Source organism: Cygnus atratus, chromosome 5, assembly GCF_013377495.2.
Source record: "Cygnus atratus isolate AKBS03 ecotype Queensland, Australia chromosome 5, CAtr_DNAZoo_HiC_assembly, whole genome shotgun sequence".
Taxonomy (NCBI): domain Eukaryota; kingdom Metazoa; phylum Chordata; class Aves; order Anseriformes; family Anatidae; genus Cygnus; species Cygnus atratus.
This window is the reverse complement of record NC_066366.1, coordinates 44,433,582-44,458,008: the sequence shown is the minus strand read 5'-3', so window position 1 is coordinate 44,458,008 and position 24,427 is coordinate 44,433,582. Positions and strand designations below refer to the sequence as shown.

General features: G+C 38.6%; 1 protein-coding gene across 3 annotated transcripts in view; it reads right to left on the bottom strand.

The window, feature by feature from the left end:
* Positions 1 to 2,653: 2,653 nt before the first annotated feature.
* TSHR (thyroid stimulating hormone receptor) overlaps positions 2,654 to 24,427 on the bottom strand; it is a 60,970-nt gene continuing 39,196 nt past the window's right edge. For all 3 annotated transcript variants that reach the window (XM_035539349.1, XM_035539350.1, XM_035539351.1), the window contains 4 exons: positions 24,115 to 24,183; positions 16,136 to 16,213; positions 5,563 to 5,751; positions 2,654 to 4,055 (listed from right to left, as the gene is read on the bottom strand). In XM_035539349.1, coding sequence (XP_035395242.1) covers positions 2,654 to 4,055; positions 5,563 to 5,751; positions 16,136 to 16,213; positions 24,115 to 24,183 — 1,738 coding nt within the window. The remainder of the gene's footprint in view (positions 4,056 to 5,562; positions 5,752 to 16,135; positions 16,214 to 24,114; positions 24,184 to 24,427) is intronic.

Here is a 24,427-nt window from a genome sequence, read left to right as displayed (position 1 = left end):
AGTCCAAAACTCCATGTCCTTCCAATGTCCTAGTAGTTTCCATGGAGTGAATCTTCTGGTTTCATTTAAGGTGAAAAGATGTTTGAAATAAGTGATCTGTGGTACTTCTAAAAACACTTTTAAAATTATAATTGATTTAGTCTTTCCTCTCTTTTTGAAAAAGGATATGATTCAAGCTTGGATTTTCTCCCCCCCCCCACTGGTACAGTAGTGCATATGGAATTTGTAGCATAACTATACAGTATGTGCATGGAACTTGATTGTCTTTGCTTCTGATGAAGTGATAAAGGCACTCAGGAAAGTATGGACGGATAACCTTTTCTCCCTTTAATGATCATTTCTGTATCAGAAGGATAGCAGAATCTGAGGGCAGGGGGTTGCAACTGTAGCAGCTTGCTGTGTATGGTACTCTTGGACAGGACTAGGGCATTCTGAATGCTACTGTTCCAAGATGGAGTTAACAGTGATGGAATAATTTTTTTATAAGACCATGTCGCAGTGTCAGTGAATGGTAGGCCCTTTTTTCTGTTCACTGAAGCAGCCTTTATTTATAATTAGGAATGTGAAATCAAATTGTGTTTGAATGAGTATGTACGTGGCATTCACAGTCCTGCAGTTACTGGCTGTAGTAGCTCACAGTTGGAAGGGCTCTACCATTATGTTTGTCTGGATCCTACTAACTCTCATTATAAAAGGTTTGACTGCTGTCTGCTCAATTTAATTGCTATTCCCCAAAGACTGTAACTCCATTAAAATTGTATAGATACTACAAAAATAATCTTTAAAATACACCTGAAGGCAGAGACTCACTCAGTATTCTTTGTTCTCATGGTAGGCCTTCCAAATAGATAGGTGAAATAATCAATGGCACTCTCAGTACCAGTCCTACAGAGCTAGTCTCTACATTTGGCAGAGAACAGGTCTGATCCTGCTGTCAGAACCAGGCACTCATGCCGCACAAGTTAACAAGCTGATGCAGAGCAGCTCCTAACCTGAGTCCTGATCTCTGCAGGAGATGCAGAGAGCCAGGCCCCGGCTCATTTGATTGTGGCATGTGGGTGAACTTACCACAGCCATGACTGATCTAAGGTTTGGCCGTATTTTGCAGCTGGTGTGCCAGAAGGGTGCTTTAGTGCTTCGCTGTAGCAAGACCCTGTGCAATGTTCCTTGTGTCTGAGCTTGCATTTCTTTAAGCACAGTGTGGTGGGTATGCACCTAAGCTGCAGGCATGCAGTGGCCAGCCAAAAGATAACCACGTGGTGTATGTGGCTGTACTGCAGACGTTACAACATTCAGATACAGATCTCCCCACGAGATGGAGAGACGTTCTTAAAACATGTTGGAGGAGCCAGCAGCTGGCCTTCAATTCAGTAACCGAAGGGCATGAAGTAACCTGAAGGCATGATCCGCACTCTCTGTCTAAGTGTAGGTTTGAGGTAGCTCAGCATAGCAAGCGCTGGAAGGAAAGTCATTCTAGCTGCATAAGAGAGAGGTAAGTAGGAACAGCAGTGGTAAGGAAGCAGTACTTGGTGTTCAACATAAACGTGCTCAGATTCATGGAATCACAGAATGGCTGAGGTTGGAAGTGACTTCTGAAGTCATCTGGTCCAACCCCCTGCAGGGCCACCCAGAGCAGGTTGCCCCAGACCACATCCAGGTGGCTTTTGGAGATCTCCACGGAGGAGAGACTACAGCCTGTCTGGGCAGCCTGTGCCAGTGCTTGGTCACCTGCACAGTAAAGAGCTTTTTGATGTTCAAATTAAACAGTACTGAAGTTAGGTGAAGAATGGAGAGTTGCATTAAAATTTAGTACAATCTTACATTTTCAACCATCAAAAAAATATGAACAACATTAACTTGACTTGGGTAGACTGAATTTCTTCGAAAGAAATTCACATTAAACCATCTCCTACGTAGGTTTATCAGAAAGTGAGAGAACGTGATAGTAAGAGATATTTTTGCAACACGCAGACAAATGCCCTAATGTTTGTCACCAGTTATGAACAACAGCAAAATCAATGGCATTTGTCTTTTACTGCTATAAGGGCAATATGAAGAAGCTTCTCTTCTCACTTCACCTAAGTAAACCAAAAACTGCAAAGTCTTGGCTTCATTTCAGGTCAGGATGGTAGAAGCAGAAGGAATCTGTTTTGTTTCACACCCCAGTGGAAGTTTTAGGAATTTGCTATTATAAAACCAAAGCTTTTGACACATAGGCAGTTAACATTGAAGAGCTTCAACGTTTAATATTTTTTAACCTCATTTTATCTCTAAGATTGTACGTCCTTTTTAGTCATAACAGTACCCTGTCAACAGTACCCTGACATTTTATGCTTCGTCTCCTGCTTCCTTATTTTTTTAGATGAAGGTGCATTTCATATTTGCTAACTTTATTTCAGTATATTAAATTTCCTATTTACATAGAACTTTCACATCCATTTCCAGCAGCATCATTGGAACAGTATCTTGTCACCTGCACTGATAAGAATGTGAGACAAGGTTCAAGTGAAAGACTCATCTTTCAGAAGCTATTTGAGACATCACAAGGATAGGGTAGGGAAAAAAGGATAAGGAGAAAACATTATCTTCTCACTCAACTTTCTGTATGCACAGCCAGCTGTTGGCCAGATTGTGGTTGTGATACTGTGAGATGTCATAGCTCAGTTTGCTTGGATTCCTCCACAAGAATTTGGTTTTGCATTGTCATAGCAGGAAGGTAATCATTGACCGGGTCTTGAATACTTGTAAGAATCTGACCTACACCTCGGCTGATTCTCTGCCCGTAAGAGCCACTGCTGTTTTTGGCTGAGATTGTCTGACCTCTGTAGACTTGAGCCTGATGCTCACATATTCCAAACTTGCTTAGCAGGATAAACACATCTCTTCGGAAAGCTTTGGTGAAAATAGCATATAGAAATGGGTTGGCACAAGAATTGAGTGGGTAAAAGAGTACCAGCAAAATCTTCGAATTAGTGACAGTTATCAATGGTTTGTTCATAATGGCAGATAAAGCATGGAAAGAGATGGGAGCCATGCACAGAAAGTCAGTGAAAATCAACACAGCCATCCGTTTGGCAATTTTGGTGTCTTTGTCCCCTGACTTGTACTGAGGGTTTCGCACAGTGATGTAGATTTTTATGTAGCAGGCACAAATGATGACAAAAGCGATGATGTTACATATTAAAACAAAGACAACGTAGGCTTCAGCCACTGGTGTTTCTGTGTCCATAGGCAAGCAGATGCTGACTTTGCTGTAGCTGCTGACTCCAACCAGTGGCATAAGGGCCAGAAGAAAGCACGAGAGCCAACCTCCCAGCATGATAACCAAAGCATGCCGGAGGCGAATCTTCCGATCTGGGCGCATGGCAAATGTGATGGCATACCAGCGCTCCAGGGTGATCACAGTGAGTGTGTATATAGAAAGTTCACTAGCAAAGACTGTGAAAAAGCCTGCTGTGTTGCAACCAGGCCCTGTCTGCCACTCTATAGCATGATTATAGTACTCTGACCTGGTGTAGAGATCCACTGAAGCAATCAGGAGAAGGTATAACCCCATGCAAAAATCAGCAAAGGCCAAGTTACACATAAGAAAGCGTGGTACAGTCAATTTGTAGTGGCTGGTCAGAAGGATGAAAAGGACAAAAATGTTACCTAGTATGGCCAGCAGGTTCACAAACCATACCACAATCCTCAGAAATTGATATCCCATTATGTCCTCACAGGGATTAAACTCATCAGGTTCTGGAGTGCATATTACATCCTCGTTGCCTCCACAGACAGGATAGTCATAATGACTGTCAAAGGTCTGCATGTCTTCTGTTTGAGGGTTCTTCAGCTCTTGGCCAAATCCAACATTTCCTTCCCCATGATCTTCGAAAAAAATGTAATATTGGGAATTTTCATGAAAATTCCTGTTTTTGTCATACGTAGTATCAGTGTGGTCTGTGTATTCTTCTGTATAATCTTTGTAAAGTGGACCTCTGAGAGCTTTGGCTGATCTTCTCTTACGAAAGCTGTGACTGCTGGTCTGGTTACACATCAGATACTCCAGAATTCTGAAAGAGTACAGGGGAAAATTACCACTGGCATTTACAGCCTGAGGTAAACAAAGGGAACACTTCAAAAACAAATCACTGAATAAGAACGTAGCTATAAAAGTGTAATCAGACATATTTTTGTTAACATAAAGTGAACAAAATAAGCTTGAGCATTTCTGGGGTCAAACATCTCAGGAGACTTCATTGTCACAATAGCTAGTTTTTTTCAGTCTACATCTTTCCTTTCTCTATTGCTGTCAGATATCCCCAGTAGTAAATTGGCCTGCCACCATCTATAATCCCTCTTCCTTCTTGGTAGTAGTTCACAAGATTGTTTATAACTTCTTAGATAATACACGCAATGTTATTTTCCTTTTCATTTTTACTCACAAATCAGTTTCTACCAGAATTTTCATAGCTTTCATTTCTGTTCTGTGTATTTCCTCTACTTTCCTTACAGCTAACTAGTACCATAGTAGCTGGGAATACAGTGCATCATGGTGTGATGCAATTGCATTTGTAGTCAAATTTTGTTTATATTTATTTATTAGTAGAAAAAAAGTAGAAAGTTGCAATTCAGCATCTTTTTTTTGTTTAGAATTTGAAATTGCTTAAAATTTAAGATTGCGTACAATTCAGTCTGAGATATGTTCATGTCCTCTAATAGACATGCATGTCCTTAGTGTTTTTTTTTATTAGGTTGTGCTGAGTTCCTTCTGCACATTCTTCCTGTCCAAGTTTTGAATCTCTCTCCCGTCTTATTTGATTGTCCTCATTTTCCCAGTCCACTTTAACTGTGAATATTATTGGTACGTGAGTGTTTTCTTGAATAATTCATGCACTTATCATAGCATATTTTTTAATATACTATACACTGCAATGGCAAATACTGCATTCCTGAAGATTGAGGCTGTTTTCCTGAGTCAAGGGCTGGCCTCAGTAAGCTCTTGAACTCTTGTTCATGGCTCTAAACCTTATTAAATTTTGTAGAAAATTACACTGAATTTGAATTCTGAAGTAGAATGCTGCTGCTAACCACAGCAAGTCATTCCCGCTTATGTGCTCCCCTTCCCCGTTCATGCAGCAGATGAGTTGCTGTGTTGCATCAGGACATCTATAAATGTATTTTTTCCCTCCAGAAGCTATCAGCACCTTTTCTGATGGGAAGCTGGAAATCCTGCTAAAATTATTACTACAGAATATCATATAACCTTGGCTTTCCAGTTAGAAAACATATGAAACATGAGGTTATAAACCCTCTAAAACTTATTTTTCTAGTCCTTGCTGTAGCATATTCTGGTTGTTCTTTTTCCCTATTTTTTTCCTTCTGGGCTTAGCAAAAGGAAGAAAAAGGTCCTACACATTGTGTTGTATGAAAAATTCTTTCTTCCCTCAGTTTGGAATTGTAACCTCTGTTTCAAAGAATGTCCTCTATACCTAGAAAAATGTTCATAAAAGTGTCAATATATGTAACTGTATATTAGTACTAAAACATTGTCTTCATTTAATTCCTTTAAAAACTCACCCACTGCTTTTTTTCCAGTTCTTGAAAGCACAGCAGTGACTTGGATAGGACAGATCAGCTCGCATTAGTTGAAGAAAAATCTTTACAGCTGGTAATTTCTTTAAAGTCCACGTGTTTTTGGCCATTAGTTCTTTAAGGCTTTCCAGTCCTTTGGCTGGAAGATTAACAATCTCTGTTCTGGATATATCCCTAGGTAAAGGAAGAAATAGACAAACTTCAGAAAATTAAGTACTGGATCTGAAATTTCAGATTCTTACAGTGATTTATGAATTTCATAGAATTCTACAGCAAAAATCAAATCCAGGGGAGGTGGGGATTTAGCAAGCTGCACGGGTATTTTCTGCTTCTGAAGCACAAAAGCAGCTACAGCATATTCTTATGAACTAAATAAACCCTAACTTGACACCAGGGACTGATTCAATCAATTCACAGGCTCAGATTCAACTAACAGTTTAGCGTATAAATAACTTTATGTACAAGAACGCTTCCATTTCCTTCATTAGGAATACTATGTATACCTTCCAGGCATGTACACATGCTGTCAGTATGTTTCAAAGATTTATTATATCACTTTGCTAGGTTCTGATGCCATTCAAATTCAAGTACAAAATTAATTCCTTCTATGATTTTCTCTGTGTTTTAAAGCTTATTTTTAATGTCTCGGAGAATAGACATGATGAAGAAATATTAGGACTTTCAAAATTACACCTCTAGAGCCAACCATGTAATGCATGTACAAAAACAAAGTTTTAAAAATTCTTCAATGAAACTGGATCTTCCACTGGAAGAGCTATTTTCTTTTGGGCTTAGACTCATTTTAACCTATTGGGATACTTCAAGAGATAGCACTATAATTGCTAAAACAATGTTCTTCATAACCTGAAATTAAGTTCCTCTACCTTGGTGTATTAGAAAATTTAGTATGTTTGATGCTTTCTATTTTCTGAGTTCAGCTCAGCAGTTGCATTGCCCAGTTTCTGGATTTCCTTTAGAACTACCAGGTGCATGCCAGCTGATCCTGCTAGTGTTTTCCACTCATCTGTTTGCTTTGTCCCTAGACCTCTCTGTAAAGAAATAAATCAGTAAAAAAAGTTTAAAGTGTAGGAGGAACACTAAGCTCTTGCATCATAAACACCCATGCTAATAAATAGTTCAGTTTTTTTCTATGCATTGTTTTCCAAGAGTGCTGTTCTTGTCACTGTGTTTTACCCACTCTGGCTGGTTTCTTGTGTCTAGAAGAAAATTATTACTAATTTTATTCTTTAAATAAATTACTTCTCAGTCTCTTGGTTTTACTCTGCCTTATTTTTTTCCTTTGTTTTGCTAGTGTTTATAATTAAGTTAGAAATTGCTTCCACTGTTTGAAGGAGGGCTTTTTACTTCTAATAGCTTCTTTGCTATCATACATATTCAAATATGTCACAAGTAGTTGATTTCAGTAATATCAACTTCTGTTTTGTTCTCTCAGATCTTTTTTGGCAGATTGTACATGTTTCTGCTAAGCCCTTGAGATGGGTCTTAGAACAGTCTGAATGCTGCCTACTGTCATTTTATCTTTTGTTGAATCCAGAGATCATCCAGTTTGACCTCCATCCTCAAAGCAGGGTCATCTAGAGCCAGTTGCTCAGAGCTAGGTCCTGTTGAGTTTTCAGTATCTCAAGAAATGGATACTCTACAACCTCTCTGGGTAGCTTGTTCCAGCATTTGACTACCTGCACAGTAAGAATTTTTTTTATGTTGAACTGGACTTTTCTGTATTTCACTTTGTGCTTTTTTGCCTCTTCTCCTGTTACTGCGTACCACTGAGGAGAGTCTGGATCCATCTTCCAAGCTCCCTCCCCACCTTCCAACTATGTATAGACATTGCTAAGTTTTCCTTGAGTCTTCTCCAGGCTAAGCATTCCCAGCTCTCTCACCTTTTTCATGAATGACAGATGCTCTAATCCCTTGTTAACTTAGTTACCTTTACCTTTTTATTCTTCACTAGTTTCCTCATTTTATGTAGACCTCCTTCTGAAGCAAAACATCTTGTTAATGCAGATCTTGGACTAGACCTTACTAAGACATAGCTGGCTGTTTGGCAACCCCTATCAAGTACTCATGGTGGTGGCAGCTACCTGCAGGAAGGTACCATGGTTAAATGTCATGTGATAGGAAATGCTAATGCTTTTTGGAAGGGAAGTGACACATCACAAACTCTTGGGGGTTCTTTGAAGGTATTCTCACACAAACACAGGGAGAAGGGTGATGCTTTTTGTGCAATGAGCTTTTTTTTCTGAAAAGCCTTGACAGTTAGATATCAATTGTAGTTGAGGTAACGAAGATGTTATGTGACAAGAGGAATGTCTCTCATGGATTAATAAAAAATTAAAAGTATGGGAGTAGCTTGGTACCTTGTGAGAAGTATTCATACTAGGAGAAGAACAGAAAATGAACTGGTATCAGAATATACACATCATCACAGCAGAGGTCCACAGAAGCTAAGTTAGTGCTGGTAATACTGAAATATTCGTAAACAGTCTTGTCCTGGTTTCAATTAGGACAGAGTTAATTTTCCTCCTAGTAGCTGGCAGGGTGCTATGTTTTGGATTAGAATGAGAAGAGCGCTGATAACATGCTGATGTTTTAATTGTTGTAGAGCAGTGCTTACACCAAGCCAAGGACTTTTCAGCTTCTCGCTCTGTCCTGCTAGCGAGCAGGCTAGGGATGCAGCAGGAGCTGGGAGGGGACAGACCCAGGACAGCTGACCCAAACTGGCCAAAGGGGTATTCCATACCATCTGACGTCATGCTGAACAATATATAGGGGTGGCTAGCTGGGGTGGGGGGCCGGCTGCTCGGGGATAGGCTGGGCATCGGTCAACGGGTGGTGAGCAATTGCATTGTGCATCACTTATTTCGTACACATTATTACTATTAATATTATTATTATTATTATTATTATTATTGTTATTCTTTTCCCTGTCTTAATAAACTGTCTTTATCTCAACTCACAGACTTCACTTTCCTGTTTCTCTCCCCCATTCCGGAGAGGGAGGGGGGAGGGTGAGCGAACGGCTGTGTGGTGTTTGGCTGCCAGCCGGGCTAAACCACAACAAGTCTGAAAAGAGAATGAGTAGAAGCAACGAAGTTTGTTCCTGCTACAAAATAATACAGGGTAGTGAAAGCTAAAGCTGACTGTGGAAAAGGAGCAGAAGGACCCTGTAATACTAAGTGACTGAGTGGTAAAATAATAGATGTGATTCAATGCTGATGAACGTAAAGTGTGCTTAGGAAAAGCAATCTTAACAGTACGTAAATGACAATGAGGTTTAATTTACCTATCACTCTGGAAACTTCTTGGAGTCCTCACTGTAAATGTCATCTCAGTGCATTTCAGTAACGTTGAAGGGCAATAGAATGCTAAGGATTTTTAGGAATGAAGGAGAAAATAGAACAGAAAAAAATCACTCTGTAAATCTAACGTGACTACATCTTAAATACTGTATGCAGTTCTGTAACTACATGTATTTCACAGTGTGTAAATAAAGTAGAAAAGCATAGAAAACCACAGCAAGGATGATCAGAGGTATCAAATACTTCCTATATGAAGTAATAAGGAGTAGATAGAGAAGCTTGATTAAGAAGGCTCAGAAGTCTGGAAGTTTCCTGGGTCCCCAGTTAGGGAAGTCCCTAAACTACTGGTACTGTGTCTGCCACCGAGAGGTCTTATCACCTGTCTGTACCACTGCTGTTGCAAATGGAAAACCCTCTTGGGAGCCTGGTGATAATTTGTCCTTCTGTGGAAGGTAACGTAGTTACCCTACCTAAGCCCACGCTTTGTTAGCAGAGCGTGTCAACTGGCCAGAGGAAAAATGTGGGCTTGGTCGGGATTTTTTTTACTTTACCAATCCAGTATTGAAGATTATATGTTCAGATTCTCAAACAATTTCAAACAGCTCACCAGCTGTCTTGAAACTAGTAAGCAGAGGGATTGGAAAGGTTTTTAATAATAACTATTAATCTTCAGAGCAATGTGAATCCAAGAAGTCAGAGTTATCAGGCAGATAATTGAATCTGTGTCTGTATTAATATGGAAGACAAATTTTCTTAAATGTTTTTCTTCTGTTTCACTGTATGATCAGCCCTTATTCTGGGCTGCTCCGAAAAATGGGAAATGACTGCAGTTATGACAGCCTCACTAATACGTATTTACATAGATAACTAAGACATTATTAAAACACAGCAAAGTGTACAACACACAAAGTATCCTGCTGCTACTGCTAGGCTGTAGCTGGCTCAAAGACACACAAGAGAATATACAAGAGGTCTGATAGACTCAGCAAGAGCATATGTCACAAAATTAAGTGACTATAGAAGAGGTTGGGCAAGAAAACTGAGACAATGAATGATAATGAGTCAGGAAGGAAACGGTCAAATTAGCAGAAGAGGTGTGCAGCCTCCAACTTAGCCCTGTATAGTCCCGGAATAGGAAGGTAGCCAATGAGCCACCAATTCTTGAAATGTTGGGAAGATCAGTGGAAGCACAGGCCTGTCAGTCTAATGTCTGTACTGGGCTTTTTCCTAGAAATTCTAGCAAAAAGTCGAGTTAATGAAGATGGGGGTTAATATGATATACCTGAGGGAAGTCAGCATGTAAAGGGCTTTTGTAAAGTCCTGCTTTAGAAAGAAATCTCTCTGAGCATTGTAAGAAAAAATTGCTCTTAGAGTCTCTTAGGACTTCCACAAGGCCTTTGACAAACCGCCACCAAAGGCCAATACATAATAAAACAACCACCAAGCAGCCTTATGCGAGACACCAAATATCCAGGGTTATGTTGAAGTGCTGGAAAAATTTCCTGCTAGCCCAGATCCGGACCAGACTTCAGCATTTAGCTGGGATATAGAGCTGCTCAGGTAACTGAAAGTGGTCGATCTTCAGTAGTACAGAGCTCTGCACTGTGGAGTGTAAAAGTAACCAAAGTGCACTCACCCACTTCTAAAACTGTGGCTCGTTAGCTGTTTCTCTTTTCCTCATGGTTTCTTATAAATCTCAAGACATTTCTAGGTAATGTCTTGACATTTCTAAGGTAAGCTGTTGCTTAACGTACGTGAAATTTGCACATTAGATTGAACATTGCAGAGACGTGGATGAGCTTCAGAGGAATAGGAGAGTAAAACACAGTTTATGACCTAGGAGATGTTTTCTGAATGAACTGTATGTATGATACAAGTATTAAATTTGGGCAGCTAAATATTTGTCTTATATTTTTTTCTGGATTATTATTTTTGGACTATTTCTTTATGAAGTTCAGAACTAGATGTAATGGGTAATAGCTTTTTTCAATAACCTTTTTCACAGCCAGAAATGTGGTTGTAGTATGAAATCAAATAATAAGAATTTAAAAGGTTGAGAAAATGAGACTGAATACGTAGTAGCACAATTAAGAATTTTTACCTAATCACACATACGTTTCTGAGTATTGCAGTACTATAATAGTTTAAAAAGCACAAGATATATGACAGATGGGCTTAGACTCCTCATATTATTTCTGTTTACTGAAATAGTCTTTAAATCGACAAATTCGCACTGTTTGATTAGCAGAATGCGGGGTGTTCCCATTCCTTGGAGACTTGCTTGTGCTCAGTGGCAGGAACAGAGTGGAACCTCCAAAGGTAGGACTGTTTCCTAGACTGGGAAGTAATATTTTAAAGAGTGCTTCTGCTTTCTAAAGATGATGAATTGCCCACATGTATCCTATGCGACAGTTAGTAATGTTTTGAATTTGGGCTGCATGTTTTGCGAAAGCCAATTGCACAATAAGCCTGATTATATGTTTATATTTTTGTTGTATTTTACTGATTTTGTGTTCTAGGCAGCAGCTCTTCTTGATGTATTTTAGTAAATCAGGTCCACTGAATCTCTGAATACTAGCCAAGAATTTGTTTTCAGGTGAAGAGCAGTATAGTGTCATTAGGCTGCTGAAATAGTTTTCCAAAGGCAGCAATCTATGTATACATCTGAATGTACAGCAGTGACAGAGGAATCAGAATGACTGGCATGTGTTCTGTCTTCAGTGATCCTACTCCTCACTTCCTCTGCTTCTGCAAACTGCAAATACGTGAAAAAAGTACCTAAATTTTAATATCTGCTTAAATATACCTCCTAACTAGGTGGTCTGAGAGCATGCCCAAACTCACGTAACATATCTAAACAAGGATAATTCTTTGTGGCTAAAGATTTTCCATTGGCTTTTTTTAAAGTTAAAATGGAAGAAAATTTCCCTATTAGGGTAGATCCAAGGTAATTATTTTGATCATTTAAGTTGCTGTTGCTGCTGAAATCCTGATCAGGAAAAAAAGCAGTAAACAATAGATCTGTGGCACAGATATTTGTTCCATCAACCGCAAATTCTCTCACTTTAGGAGTGTATAAAAGACACGCCAGAGATGATGAGTTCTGACAGCTTGGTAGGGAGGCAAGGCAGAAAGACAATCTCATTTTTGAGATCCATAGATGCTCCCATTTTTTATTTTTAATACTGCTACCATTGTAGGCAATGCCCTTCATTGCCCCAGGAAAAGGAATAATTATCTTCTGGCAATCATTTTCCATGGAGTTATTTTTTAAGAGGAAAGAGTATTTAAGTGGAACTTTTTTCTTGAGGAAGATCCAATGTCCACGAATTCCCATGCCAGCTAACGAAGCTAACAACAGCGAGATGCCTGAACCAAAAATGACTTAATTTATTTATTAAAGTAAGCCAAGTCATTTACACTACCCAAGTGGCATATGGAACAGCCATATTGGTCAGACTTCTGAGGCTATTATGCAAGTTAAGAAATCTCTCATCTCTCTATAATTAACTCACTAATGTTAGTCTTGATGGTACAGCGGGGTTGTGTAATAAAGCACTGATTGCAAGCACATTTCTGTCCCCCGTGGGAGATGTTACTGGCCCTCGATATGACACAATGATAAATCGCAGTGTTTCACTCAATTCTCATCCATTTTGACTTCAGCCTTCTTAAGGAAGCGCGTAAGTGGGAGTTTCAGAAACTTTTTTCCTGTTAAAGTAGTTTCTGAATATCAAATAAGAGATCTGTGGAGGTGGAAGGATTCTGCCGTAAATTGGTTTTGGAAGATATCTGCTTTATAACAAACTCTTCCTGCATAACACATGCAGAATAATTCCTGGTTATTCACAGATAATAGAAGTCTCTAAAATTGCTACTACAATTCCATTAAAATTAAATTAAAAATTAATACTCTGTTGCACTTTTCATAAGATTTTTTAGCTTAGTACTAGCAAATCAAAAGATTGTGATGCGAAATACTCTTTTTTTTTAATCACTGTTGATATACTGATGCTTATATGCTATTTTATACCTTCTGCCTTTGAGAACAATACCTCTCACTGTAATCAGGGAGTGTAGTGATAGGACAAGAAGCAACAGCTTCAAAGTAAAAGAGGGTAGATTTAGATTAGATATAAGGAAGAAATTCTTCACTCAGAGGGTGGTGAGGCACTGGAACAAGTTGCACTGAGAAGCTGTGAATGCCTCATCCCTGGAAGTGTTCAAGACAGGTTGGATGGGGCTTTGAGCAACCTGATCTAGTGGGAGGTATCCCTGCCCATGGGGTTGGAACTAGATGATCTTTAAGGTCCCTTCCAACACAAACCATTCTATGATTCTATACTATCACTGTAGTATCACCTCTCTCTCTAATTATAAATACTACTGTGGCTATAGTCTATCATTCTAATGGGAGATAGATAACTGGCTGTTAAGATTGCAGATGTAAAACATGCCCTGAGTTGGAGGATCAGTGACAGCTGGGCTAACACAATAATTACAGAAGATTAGAAAATTTTCAAGTCACTTGAGAAATCTGTCTCAAAAAGAGAGGGTGAGAAGGCAGTTTTCTACAGTTGCATATGTTGTATATCATGGGAAGTGATCTCTAGCCTCTGACACAAGAGGTTTGTGTAGCTTACATACATCAGCATACGGCATATTATTAACCCATGACCCTTTGCAGCATGTCATCACTTGTACACCTCTCTGGCATAACGATGACAGTGCTGCTCTAAATGCCCACAGTAACTCCAGGAGTCAATATCTGCTGCCGCAAGCTCTCACCTCCCTTTTTTTTCTTTTGCCATTCCTAGGAGGAGCTTTTCAACCCTTTGTGCCACCTGTAGTCCCAGAGGGAAGATGTGCAGTGAGCTGTATGAGACCTCAAACATAGCATGAGAGTGCGACTTGTTTTGAGACTGTACATTGCATGTGACAAAGTAGTATCATAATGAAAATATGGTGTCTAGGTAATGTCAAATGAAAAATGTATTTCTGGTCAGGTACAAAATGAGAAAGGGATTTTTTTGTTGCCATGTGCAATATTAAGAAGAAGACCTCGTCAGCCAAATAGTAATGAAAATAGTGGCTGACTCAGCACCAACACAGCCTCTGCTAGTTCTACTACCATGACCACCTCAGTTCAGGGGTGGGTGGCCTGAGTCTTCCTGGAAGGTAGAAGGCAGTCCAACCAGCAGGGAGGCAGAGGAGCAATGGCCTTCTCTGGGAGACAGCTATCAACCCAGGTTCCCTGAGCAGGAAGTTTAACAGCCTCTTTGTGAGCTTTTTCAGTGTTCCCTCCTGATCTGTTGCCTTCTGATTCCAGAGTAGCCTCTTTTGCTCTGCCTAAATGGGCAGTTTTCCTCCTTAATTCCTGATCTCAATTGTACTCTTTTTGGCTGGAATATGTAACTTTTAGGAACCAGTTGGAAAACACAACCTCCTCGTTGTTGTCTTAGGATCTGTCCACTCTTGGCATAACCGAAGTTTAGCCCTCAGGTGATTCAGTGACAGGATAAAAAAAAGTAAGCAAAAAAGTACTGTCTTTGACAGTGTCTTGAGAAACACAGTGCAGTGTGTTACTGCCTTTACTTATTCTCATACCTACCTGTAGCCCCAGGACTTTGCAAGTTAAAATAAAAAGGGTTGGACTAGATTCCTCCCTTTGCAGGTTCCCTTGAGAGAAGCACTGGCTGACATGGCCCACCAGTTAGCAGATAGAGCTGCCACCTTTGAGGTGAGAAGGTTGTGGCATAATGTTACCCCTATTGACCTATGTAGTCCTGCAGCACCTTTTTGCAGAGGGAAGGGGAGTGAAAGGAGTGAGAGGACGGGAGGAAGAGTTGGCCTGTGCGCCCTTATGAGCATGACTGTAGGATTGGTGCTTACTCTTTCTGATCTGCTGTGAAAGGGGGTAGCTGGTGATGCATTATGTGCCACTGGGAAAGTGAGGAGGATTTAAGGAAGCAGACAAAATGTAATCCCTGTGTGACAGGAGTATTTTGGCATGATTTGTTGTTGGAATGACTCTGATTGTTATGGACTGCCTCCCCAGTGTCTAGTTATTTCAAGTATCTGCTTCAGAATTAGGAGTGCATGGTCTGTGCTTCTCCCTCCCCCCAAGCTGGTGAAAGGAAAACCTGATACTCACCAGAGCTTGTCTCAGACCCTGTTCCCTGCTAGCAACTCCAGTGGACCTTGTGGTAGAGAGTGATGTGGAAGAATAATGTGGCCCTGAAAGGTGGGCCCTCAGCCAGATTTTCCTCTTCATCCAACAAGGCCAAGTGATTTAGACAACTGAAGCAGAAGACAGGCTACCATCCACACACAGGTCTCACAATGCATCTGCATTTAGATGCAGGGAACAGAGAGAATCAGAGATTTGATAATGACCTCGCTATCAAAGGTCTGCTGCAACTTTGCACAGTAGGTACACAACTCTCCTTAGCATAAAGTGGTTATATCTGAAATGTCTGCATGTAGCTGGTAGCCAGCCTGATTTTCTGAAGTCAGCAAGATTCTGGGAGAAAAACATCTGTATTTTTTCATTACTATAGCTAATTACTAGGATTCCTTATGGAAACCACACACCATTATGCTGATGTAAAGGTGCCATTCTGAAGAACAGAAAGTGAAACTGATTCTTACATGGAGGGAGCATTGCCAGCACCATCTGGTTTTGCAGTGGAGGAGGGAATCTCAGTTTTGGCACCTCAGTTCTCCCCGTGATTGGTTCTACATGCTATGTTAAATACTAAATGAACGGAGTCAGAAAATATGGTTCTTAAAGTTGTTTGTGTCACTCCATATTGCCATTTCTAATTTTACTGGAGAGTTTTTGAAGGATTATGAAATAAGACTGGAAGCCGAGTTATGTGAGAAAGAAGAAAAGACAGCACCAGAAGTAACTCTATTCTGTCTAAAATTCCTTTTTTTTAATCTGTTTCCATTTCCTTTACATACATGCTACTACAGTCCTTAGTTTTACAATTGTACTCCAGTTGTATAGTCAGGAGACAGATTGTAGCACAGAGTCTTTCAGAAAAAAAACCTATAGGAACACTATTTCTAACAATAAATGAGTTCCCTAAAGAACAGCTTTCGCTGCTGATCATCTTTTTGTAAACATGCCATTCCCACTCTTGCTGCTCTACTGCTGATAACAGTTGGAAAGAAAGTACAACTGACATTGTATTATTTTTAAAGCTTTCTCTACTTCCTTTTCTCCTACTCACAGTAGAGTTGGTCCGCTGTGCACTCCCAGAAATGCATCTTCATTGATAACTTTCAGGTATTTGTTCTTGTGAAGATAGCTGCAGAAACAGACAAAACACAGGTATTTGGAAATAGTTATCCATGGGTTAAAGATCTTCAGTTTACTTGCCTAGCAGATTTACAAAAATAATATGTAAAGGGCCACCCTGTCCCAGTGTTGAGTTGAAGGTGCATGATTGAAGGCAGGTAATGCAGTGCTACTGAGCACTCAAAAAATTAATACAACCCAAGTGGAACAATAAATTTTTAATTCAATTGTGTTTTTAGATTACATTTTAAAATGATGGATTAGAACATTTTTAAAATATATATATATTTTTAAGCTGAATTCCTGTTTACCATGGTCTGAAACTGTAGTTTGATAAGCTTAAAAATATATGAATTAGTATTGGAGGTAATTCAGTCAAGTTCCAAATTGCTTTATATTTATCTCAGACTTTGCTTTCAATGGCCTAAAACAGTTAATGAAGTTTTTGTGGAAAGATCTGGGAGAAATATTTTGTTTCTGTAATTCCACAATTGCAGGTGTACAAAGAGAAAGCATAAAAAACCTTCAGGAGCAGTAGAAGCACCAGCATCTTAGTTTTCTGCTGGAGTCACAATGGATGTGTAGCATTGAGCACTTTTTAATGACATTCTGCAAAGAGCAGATACAGAACATGATGAAGTGGAAAAACACGCATTATTTTTATGCATATGGTGCCAGCTTGTGTGTGAGTTGGGTTTACTTGACACAGAGTTAGAACAAAAATGTGGTTTTGGAACAACTGTCCAGCTAAAAAGTACTTCACAAAACGCCATGGGCATGCTAATTTCCTTGACAAGGTGGAACTTCAATGCCAATCCCATTACCCGCCTGGTTAGCCAGGAGGACTGCAGGCAGCCAGATCTTCTAAACATAGGCAGGAATGTGTGGAATTTGCTGAGCAATGAAGAGAGACTGAAGATGAGGTGGTGATATATACATAAATATGCGTGTGTGTCTATCTACGTATATACACACACACCCCACACACATACGCGTAGGAATACAGGTAGGACTTTACTGTGATAATTCTTTCCTTCAACTAGGGATTAAAACCTAGATGGTGTTTTTACTTAGTTCAATCAAGTTCTGTCACAATGTTTACAAGATAAATAGCTTGCAGGCATCAAATCTAGTTGTGCTCGTTAACTTAATTGAGTTGGAAATTGAAGTCTTATGATGACAGTCATTTACCAAATATAGTAGTCCCTGGAGAAGGATGAACGAACATCTAGCTCTCTTGGCCGAGGGGCACTACATAAGCAATGAGACACTACAGTCCAAGCATTTTGTTTCTGTGCTATGGTAAGTCAAGACCTCTGAGAGAAGCTTGAACTAAGGCAGCAGTGGAGATGGTGAAAAGCTGCAGGACTGAGCTTTAGGGCAGAAGTGCAGTGCAATCCATTAATGAGGACACAGAAAATTGCCAAGGGGAATGTGTGATTCCCCTTGATGAAAAGATGGTAAAATGATCAGTGCTATAAAGGCCCTGAAGGAACATAGTGTCTTAGGCACCTGTGACTATCCTGTTTATACTCAGAAGGGGTTTCCTCTTTTTATCAATTTTCTGAGTAGTGAGAAAGGTAAAGTCTAATGGCCCAGTAGCAAGCCACAGATTAAAACATGAGACTGCGGTCTAGGAGCAGCAACAACAGCCCCGGACTGCAGTATTACAGGCAGCTCAGGTTCGACAGAAGCAGGAAGAGGAACTCCTACTGACATGAGTGGGACAACAGTGGGTCACTCAGGCCAAACAACTGCAAGCGACGGAATCCCTTGATGTATTGCCAACAAGGGCACAGGGCTGGTGGAGGTCTTGCAATGCAAAAATGATGAAGAATAAGATGACAGCAGATGATTGGTAAAATCTTACTAGTCCTAAGTCCAGCTAAAGGACAGAAACCTTGCAAGGACTGCAGACAGACTGCCTAATGGAGGTCATGTTTGGAAGGGTAGATGAAAGCAGAGAAGATTGCCGATGATGTGTTCAACAGAAAAAGAGAGAAACAGGAGGAGAGAAACAGCCTTACCCACGTGAAGCCACGTGACATTGTTCAGAATGTCACCTGTCATGTTCAGAATGTCATTGTCAGAATTGTCAAGATACTTATGATTATCTTAAAAAGAGGAATTTTGTAAAATTTCAGAGTGCTGTTGGCACAGAAATGATAAGATACCTAGACCAGACCTATTATAGAAATTAAATGACACGAAAGGGTAAAGAATTTGATATTACTGATTCAGGCAGTAATACTAAAGGTGAAGAGGGAGGGTAAATGTCAGGATGTTGGGTACTGTAACTATTATAAACATCTTAAAGTTAGCTTGTGATGTAGCTAGTAAGACAAAAAAAAAATGAAAGGGAGGTTGTACACCTGCTTTCAGAGGGTGTCAATGAAGATGCTGTGCCCACTGTGTAAGTTAGTGGCAGAGGTATATTCCTTGTCAAACCTTTCTTAATTCTAACCTCTGTAACAAAAACACCATTTGAGATGGTGGCTGTGGAGATATTTAAGTCAACTCATAAAATGCAGAAGACCACCATTTTACCTCTGTGCTGGAAGAATGTTTCAAATTCAGATAGGTGAACTGGGGTTTGGCTGTAAAAACAAAGTCAAAGCACTTGTTTGGTTTGGAAAAAAAATCAAGTAAAAACTCTAATTCCATCCTAGTTGAAGTCATTGGCAAATTTTCACTAACAGTTGTTGTATACAAGCTTACATTGATCACCATGGTGAGAAATGAGCAGAAGTAAACGCACTTCAGCTGGGTTATACAACACTGAATCTTAGGGAGCCATGCCAGGATAAAATTTCTGGCATGTTACTTATTGGACATTACCCATGCCTAAAGCCTTGCTTCTTAGAGAGAAAAATAGCTTATTCTTTCTCCTTATCTGTTGGTGTTTGAAATAAGCTTTGTTTCTGTAAAAATATGTGGCATTATAGTATCACCTTACGTTTGTGCTTTCTCAGAAGAACTCAGACTTTTATATTCTGTAAATGACAGCCTAGTCACCTTTGATTTGAACTATTGCTTCAGTTTGCAAATTTCCTCATGATTTTGTCTGCAAATTAATACAAAAATAAAAAACAGAGCAAGAGCTAAGAATTAATCTAAGATTTCAACATCTAGGTTGTAGTTTTGAAGGACAGAAAAACCTGCCTAATACAACCTGTCTGCTTTAATAATTAGACATTGTTATACAGCCAGGTTTTCCCCAACATTTGAACACCATAGTGAGTGATAAACCTCAAATATAATAATTTACATATGCAATAAAACTCTTACTTACAAATAGAAACAGCCAGGTGGAGACTTATGGAAAGGTCATAACCATGTGTTACCAAGGAGGGGCTACAGTGTTAGCTGCCAGTTTCCACATAGATGAGTCAGGCGCATCAGAATGTACAATTTCCTGATGCTAATTGATTTCAGTTGTTTAAGCTTTTATTTTGATAGGTACCTCTTTAAAAATGGAAAGAAATAAGACTCTAGTGAATAGTTATTTGATAAAGAAAGTTTATGTACAGCCAGCATAACTCCTTCCAAGAGTTCCTTTAATCCTGCTTTTACGCATTGCCAAATGGTATAGAATGTCATTTAAATACAGTGCAGAAAAGAAAACCACACTAGTGATACCCATGTGCATAAACAAAGGTTGAAAGGCTAACAAATCACATCGGTGAAGTGGAATATCTGCCCTCAGTAGGGACATTAGAATAACAGTCGTTTTGGAAAATTGGTGGAAGGCAATCAGATGTCAACAACATCAACATCACGACACAAAGTACACAGGAAGTCTAGAGTAGGATAAGCGGATGGTTTCATAGTGCTATCAGTAAAAGGAGGGGTTTTGTTCATTTTGTTTTTAAGTCAGATCAATAAGCTAATGATAAGCTAATAACCAATGACTAATACTGAATCTTGATGGGCTCTAGTTCCAGGGGTAGGTGGGAAATATATTTTTTCAAGTCTGTACTACCATCGCCCCATCAGGACAATGTGACTGTAGTATGCAGAGGAGCATCAAGAGACCTTAGGAGGACATGAGACAGTAATAGGGCATTTAAACTGCTGTGTAAAATAGGACAATGTCATGTCAGGGCATGACAAAGATAGGAGTACTAAGACATTATCGATGCATGCTTCATAAAGCAACAAGTTAGAGAGTCCACCTGAGGAAAAACAGTTCCTGATTTCAACTTGAATGGCTCTTGGGATCTGTTTCAAAATGTTACTGTCTAAAGTCTTTTGTAAGAGCAACCACCAGGTACTGATAATCAGCAACTCTGTCGGCCCAAAAAAGCCAAAGAATACACCACAGTTAGAGTCTGCAAAAAGGAGAAATACATACGTATGAGAAAAGTTCTTTAAAAGTAAACAAAAGGAGCAGGTATAAAAGTTAAATTACTGCAAGCATTCTGGGAACTATTTAGGGATACCATTTTGGAGATACAGAGCAAATGGGAAGAACATGAGATGGTAAAAGAAAACCAAAATACTGAATATTCAAACTCCTCAACTGAGATGAAAAACTGAAAAATGCCAACAGGTCCAAAGATATTTTTACAAAATATTTTTACTAAAAATCTATTTTCCTCTGGGGGTTAAGGATATGAATGAAAAGTACTGACCAGATATTTTAAGTAATATATAGTTCCACATACCTTTCTTTTTTCAGAAAGTGTTTAAACAGCTTCTCTTCTTTCATATTCCAAGGTCATTTATGCCATCCCCCATATTATAGCTGGACACAGCTTTCTCTACTGTTTTTTTTTTAAGCTAGATTATTTCAGTGACAAGGTTTACAGCAGTCCTACAACCAATTTATCAGCACAAGGAGTGATGGAATAAGAATAAACAGATTAGAGAAGAAGGGAGTTTTTTCAACATTTTCTTCCAAAGGATCACTTAGTTAAAACCAATTCAAGTTACAGTTTTATTTCAGCTTCTGGTTTTAAAGTAAGCCCATAGATTTTAACAAACAGGGAGGAAAAAAAAAAACAACCAAACCCACAAAACAACATTGGCCACACATTTACAGAGCAGCACTATAGCATTAAATGGGTTCTGGACATGTAACATGTTAGTCTGTTTAAATATTGTTGGTTTATGAAATGAAGGTTAAAGAAACGACGAGCAGACAAAAGACGTGTGTTGGTAAATTAGCAATATTAAGGATTCATCATGTGCTTCTACCGCACCATTGCTTATCTTGACTCTGAGCTCAGCCAACCATTATAAATGATTCCTGGGAGTGTATACCAAAGTAAATATATTCCTTTGGAGTTTATTTTTGTAATTAGATTTTGAGATTGAACACTCTCCGTTTCAGTAATTTAGCTCTGTAAAAGCTCATCTCAAATATATTTTGCCATTCACTGGAACTATATTTTTAAGGAATGTCTTTCCTTCCTTGCAGAAATAAACATTGGTGCAGGAGCACCACTTTGAGAAAGTCTGCAGAAGTGACACAGTTCAAACTGGATCTTAATGTTGTGTTAGACAAGGGATTCAATTTTCAGATGAACACTTCAGTAAAAGCATTCACCTCTTCATTCATGTTCCTTTACTTCCCTGCCTTTATAAAACAAGTACAGATATACTGTGGCTTGCTCTAAAACACAAATCCTTGTTGAATGAGATTTAGTAGGTAGCACCATTATTTGATATGATGAAGGAAATCATTTATGCACAACTCCACACCTATATCTGCGTTAGTTTTTAACCTCCTTGAATTACGTAAGTCAATACTGCAAGAGTGGTTGAAAGACGCTACGTTGTAGAAGGTATCCTCTGAGATACCCAAAATTTCTTAAAATTTATAGATGGTATATGGAATTTTTGAATGATTTCTAAAAAAAAAAAAAAAAACCTAATGTTTTCCTTTTTTTTTTTTTGCTTGTTTTCTTCCTTGAGGTCATCGTTCAAAACCCATTAAAATCTCTTTCTATTACTCTTTTTCGCTCTTCATTACATCTAGTCCAAAGGGCCTCGCATCAGACCCAGAGGAAAACAGGTACTTTCTTTGCAGTTCAGTGTTAGATAAACAGGAGTTCAAATCAGAAATGTCAGAATACAGAAAATGAAATATTTGCCTTTTGCATTAACTTAATGTTGCCGTTAGAAACAACAAGTCTCCAAGCTTGCACTCAACAGAATTACACCTTATCTTGGCATATGGTAATCAAACTACTTCAGAAAATTAGTTTAGAAATTTCAATATATTTTATCAAACAGATAAAGACTTCATCACTGATGTTCTGCCCCCTAGTTTGCCTTGTAAATCTGGAGTAGTGCTTTGCTTCAGGTAAATGTCATATGATTTAATTAGGAGAAAACCGTTTGTTGTAATGAACCATTTTTCCTGCTGGTAGACAAAGCCCTGAAGGTAAGCCTGTTTTTAATTCTTTAGTATATTTTTTTTTTCTTTAATGCTTTTAACTAGCACATCATAACCAGTCTCTGGAAAGATTCACTGAAAAAATACTACTTATAAACTTTTTCTGAAAAAAAGTAAGCAGTATCTGCAGAACCTGATATGTGTTTTCTCCTTTTCTACTTGCACCCAATTCAATAAAGCAGATGCTTTGGCCACTGAATCACATAAAACTACATTTTCACTTGATAATAATAAGGAAAATTCCAATAAGACCAGAAGCAATAGTCCTTACACACTACCAGAGATGCAAAAAGAAAAAATTCTACAAAATCATTTACAAACTGTCAAAGTGGAAGAGCTGCACAGTTCATATATTGGCTAATACTTAGAAAGGTATTAAGCATTTCATATACAGCTTAGAGAGATTTGGTCAAGACACTGGATGCATTTAGCCATATTTTACATCTTGTGATTTTTGTAGGCACTAGTACAAACGCTATGTCACCATGAAAAACTTCCTTTTTCACATGAAAGGTCAATAACTGAACTAAAGTTAGTAAAATAAGACCTATCCCAATTTTTTTAGTTTAACTTGAATCTTATCAAAATTCAAGAAGTCCAGCTAGCTGTTAAGGAGGAAAAGGTGGTTTGCAAAGATTCAGACCATGTGAAAAATGGTCTTACAGAATTTTTTTATACAATTCAAGTCCTATTGAAAATAAAGAAGTACTGACAATACTTGTGTATCCTCATGCCTCTCTGGTTAACTTAAGAGCTCGCAATAAAAAAAGCTCTTTGACTCATGAGATAGATTGCCAACCAGATTCCAGTCAAGCCTCTGTAGGAGCTGAGTAAGCTCTGCCAAATTGAATGGAGCCTCTGAAATCTTTTGAGATGTGTTATGTGTTAATGATTGATGAAGATTATTTTGGGAAAGGTGTAAAAAGGATATTTAATCACTAGATAGTTGTTTTCCAGAAACTACAATGAGGTGAAGGGACAGCTGGAATGATTGCTTCATGTTTTGGACATGCACACCCCTTATTTCTAGTGCAAATGACTGTTTCTTCTCAATTGCTTCCAGCACCTTACTTTTTTTTTTTTTTCAGGTAAGAGATTTCTGTGAAACAGCTGCTACCATTATCAGTATTGCACTTATTAAAATAAACTGCCTTGTAGGTAAAACAGCATAATTGTCTTTGAAATACTCTTAGAAATCTTACTGATCATAATTTATTTTATTATAGCTTCAAGCCAGAAAGTTAAACAAAATTCACAGTGGAATTACCTGCCATGATTTTATTTCTGAGCTATTAATATATATATACCTCAAATCAAAGCACACTGCAAGAGACATTAAAATGCCCATATTTTTATTGCTGGCTGAAATTAATATCCTTTTTTTTGCTCCTTAAAAACAATTAGAATAAGATATGCATTTGAGAGCCTCCAGCAAGAATACAGTATTAATTGTGGTTTGTTTGTTGTTTTATTTTTTCCCTGAAAGAAGAAAATGATCTGCTACTTACATAGCATCTAGATTTGTCCCATTAAAAGCATGACCGTGGATGCTGGTAAAACCATTATTGTAGAGTTTGCTGCAAGCAAAAAAAAAATAAATCAGTGTATTTTGGGATGCTTCAATAACTGAATACCTATCATCTTATGTATCATTTTCCTTGGCAATAGCACATATATGGATGAGTTAATTTTAATATCTTGAAGAAGTAGCAATTATAGTGCAAGGTCAAGCAGATGCCCAGCAGCATTCTTGCTGAATTAAGAATATCGTGTGGCAGGTGTGCCATCTTTTTACAGCAAAGATAGAACTAGACTAAAATG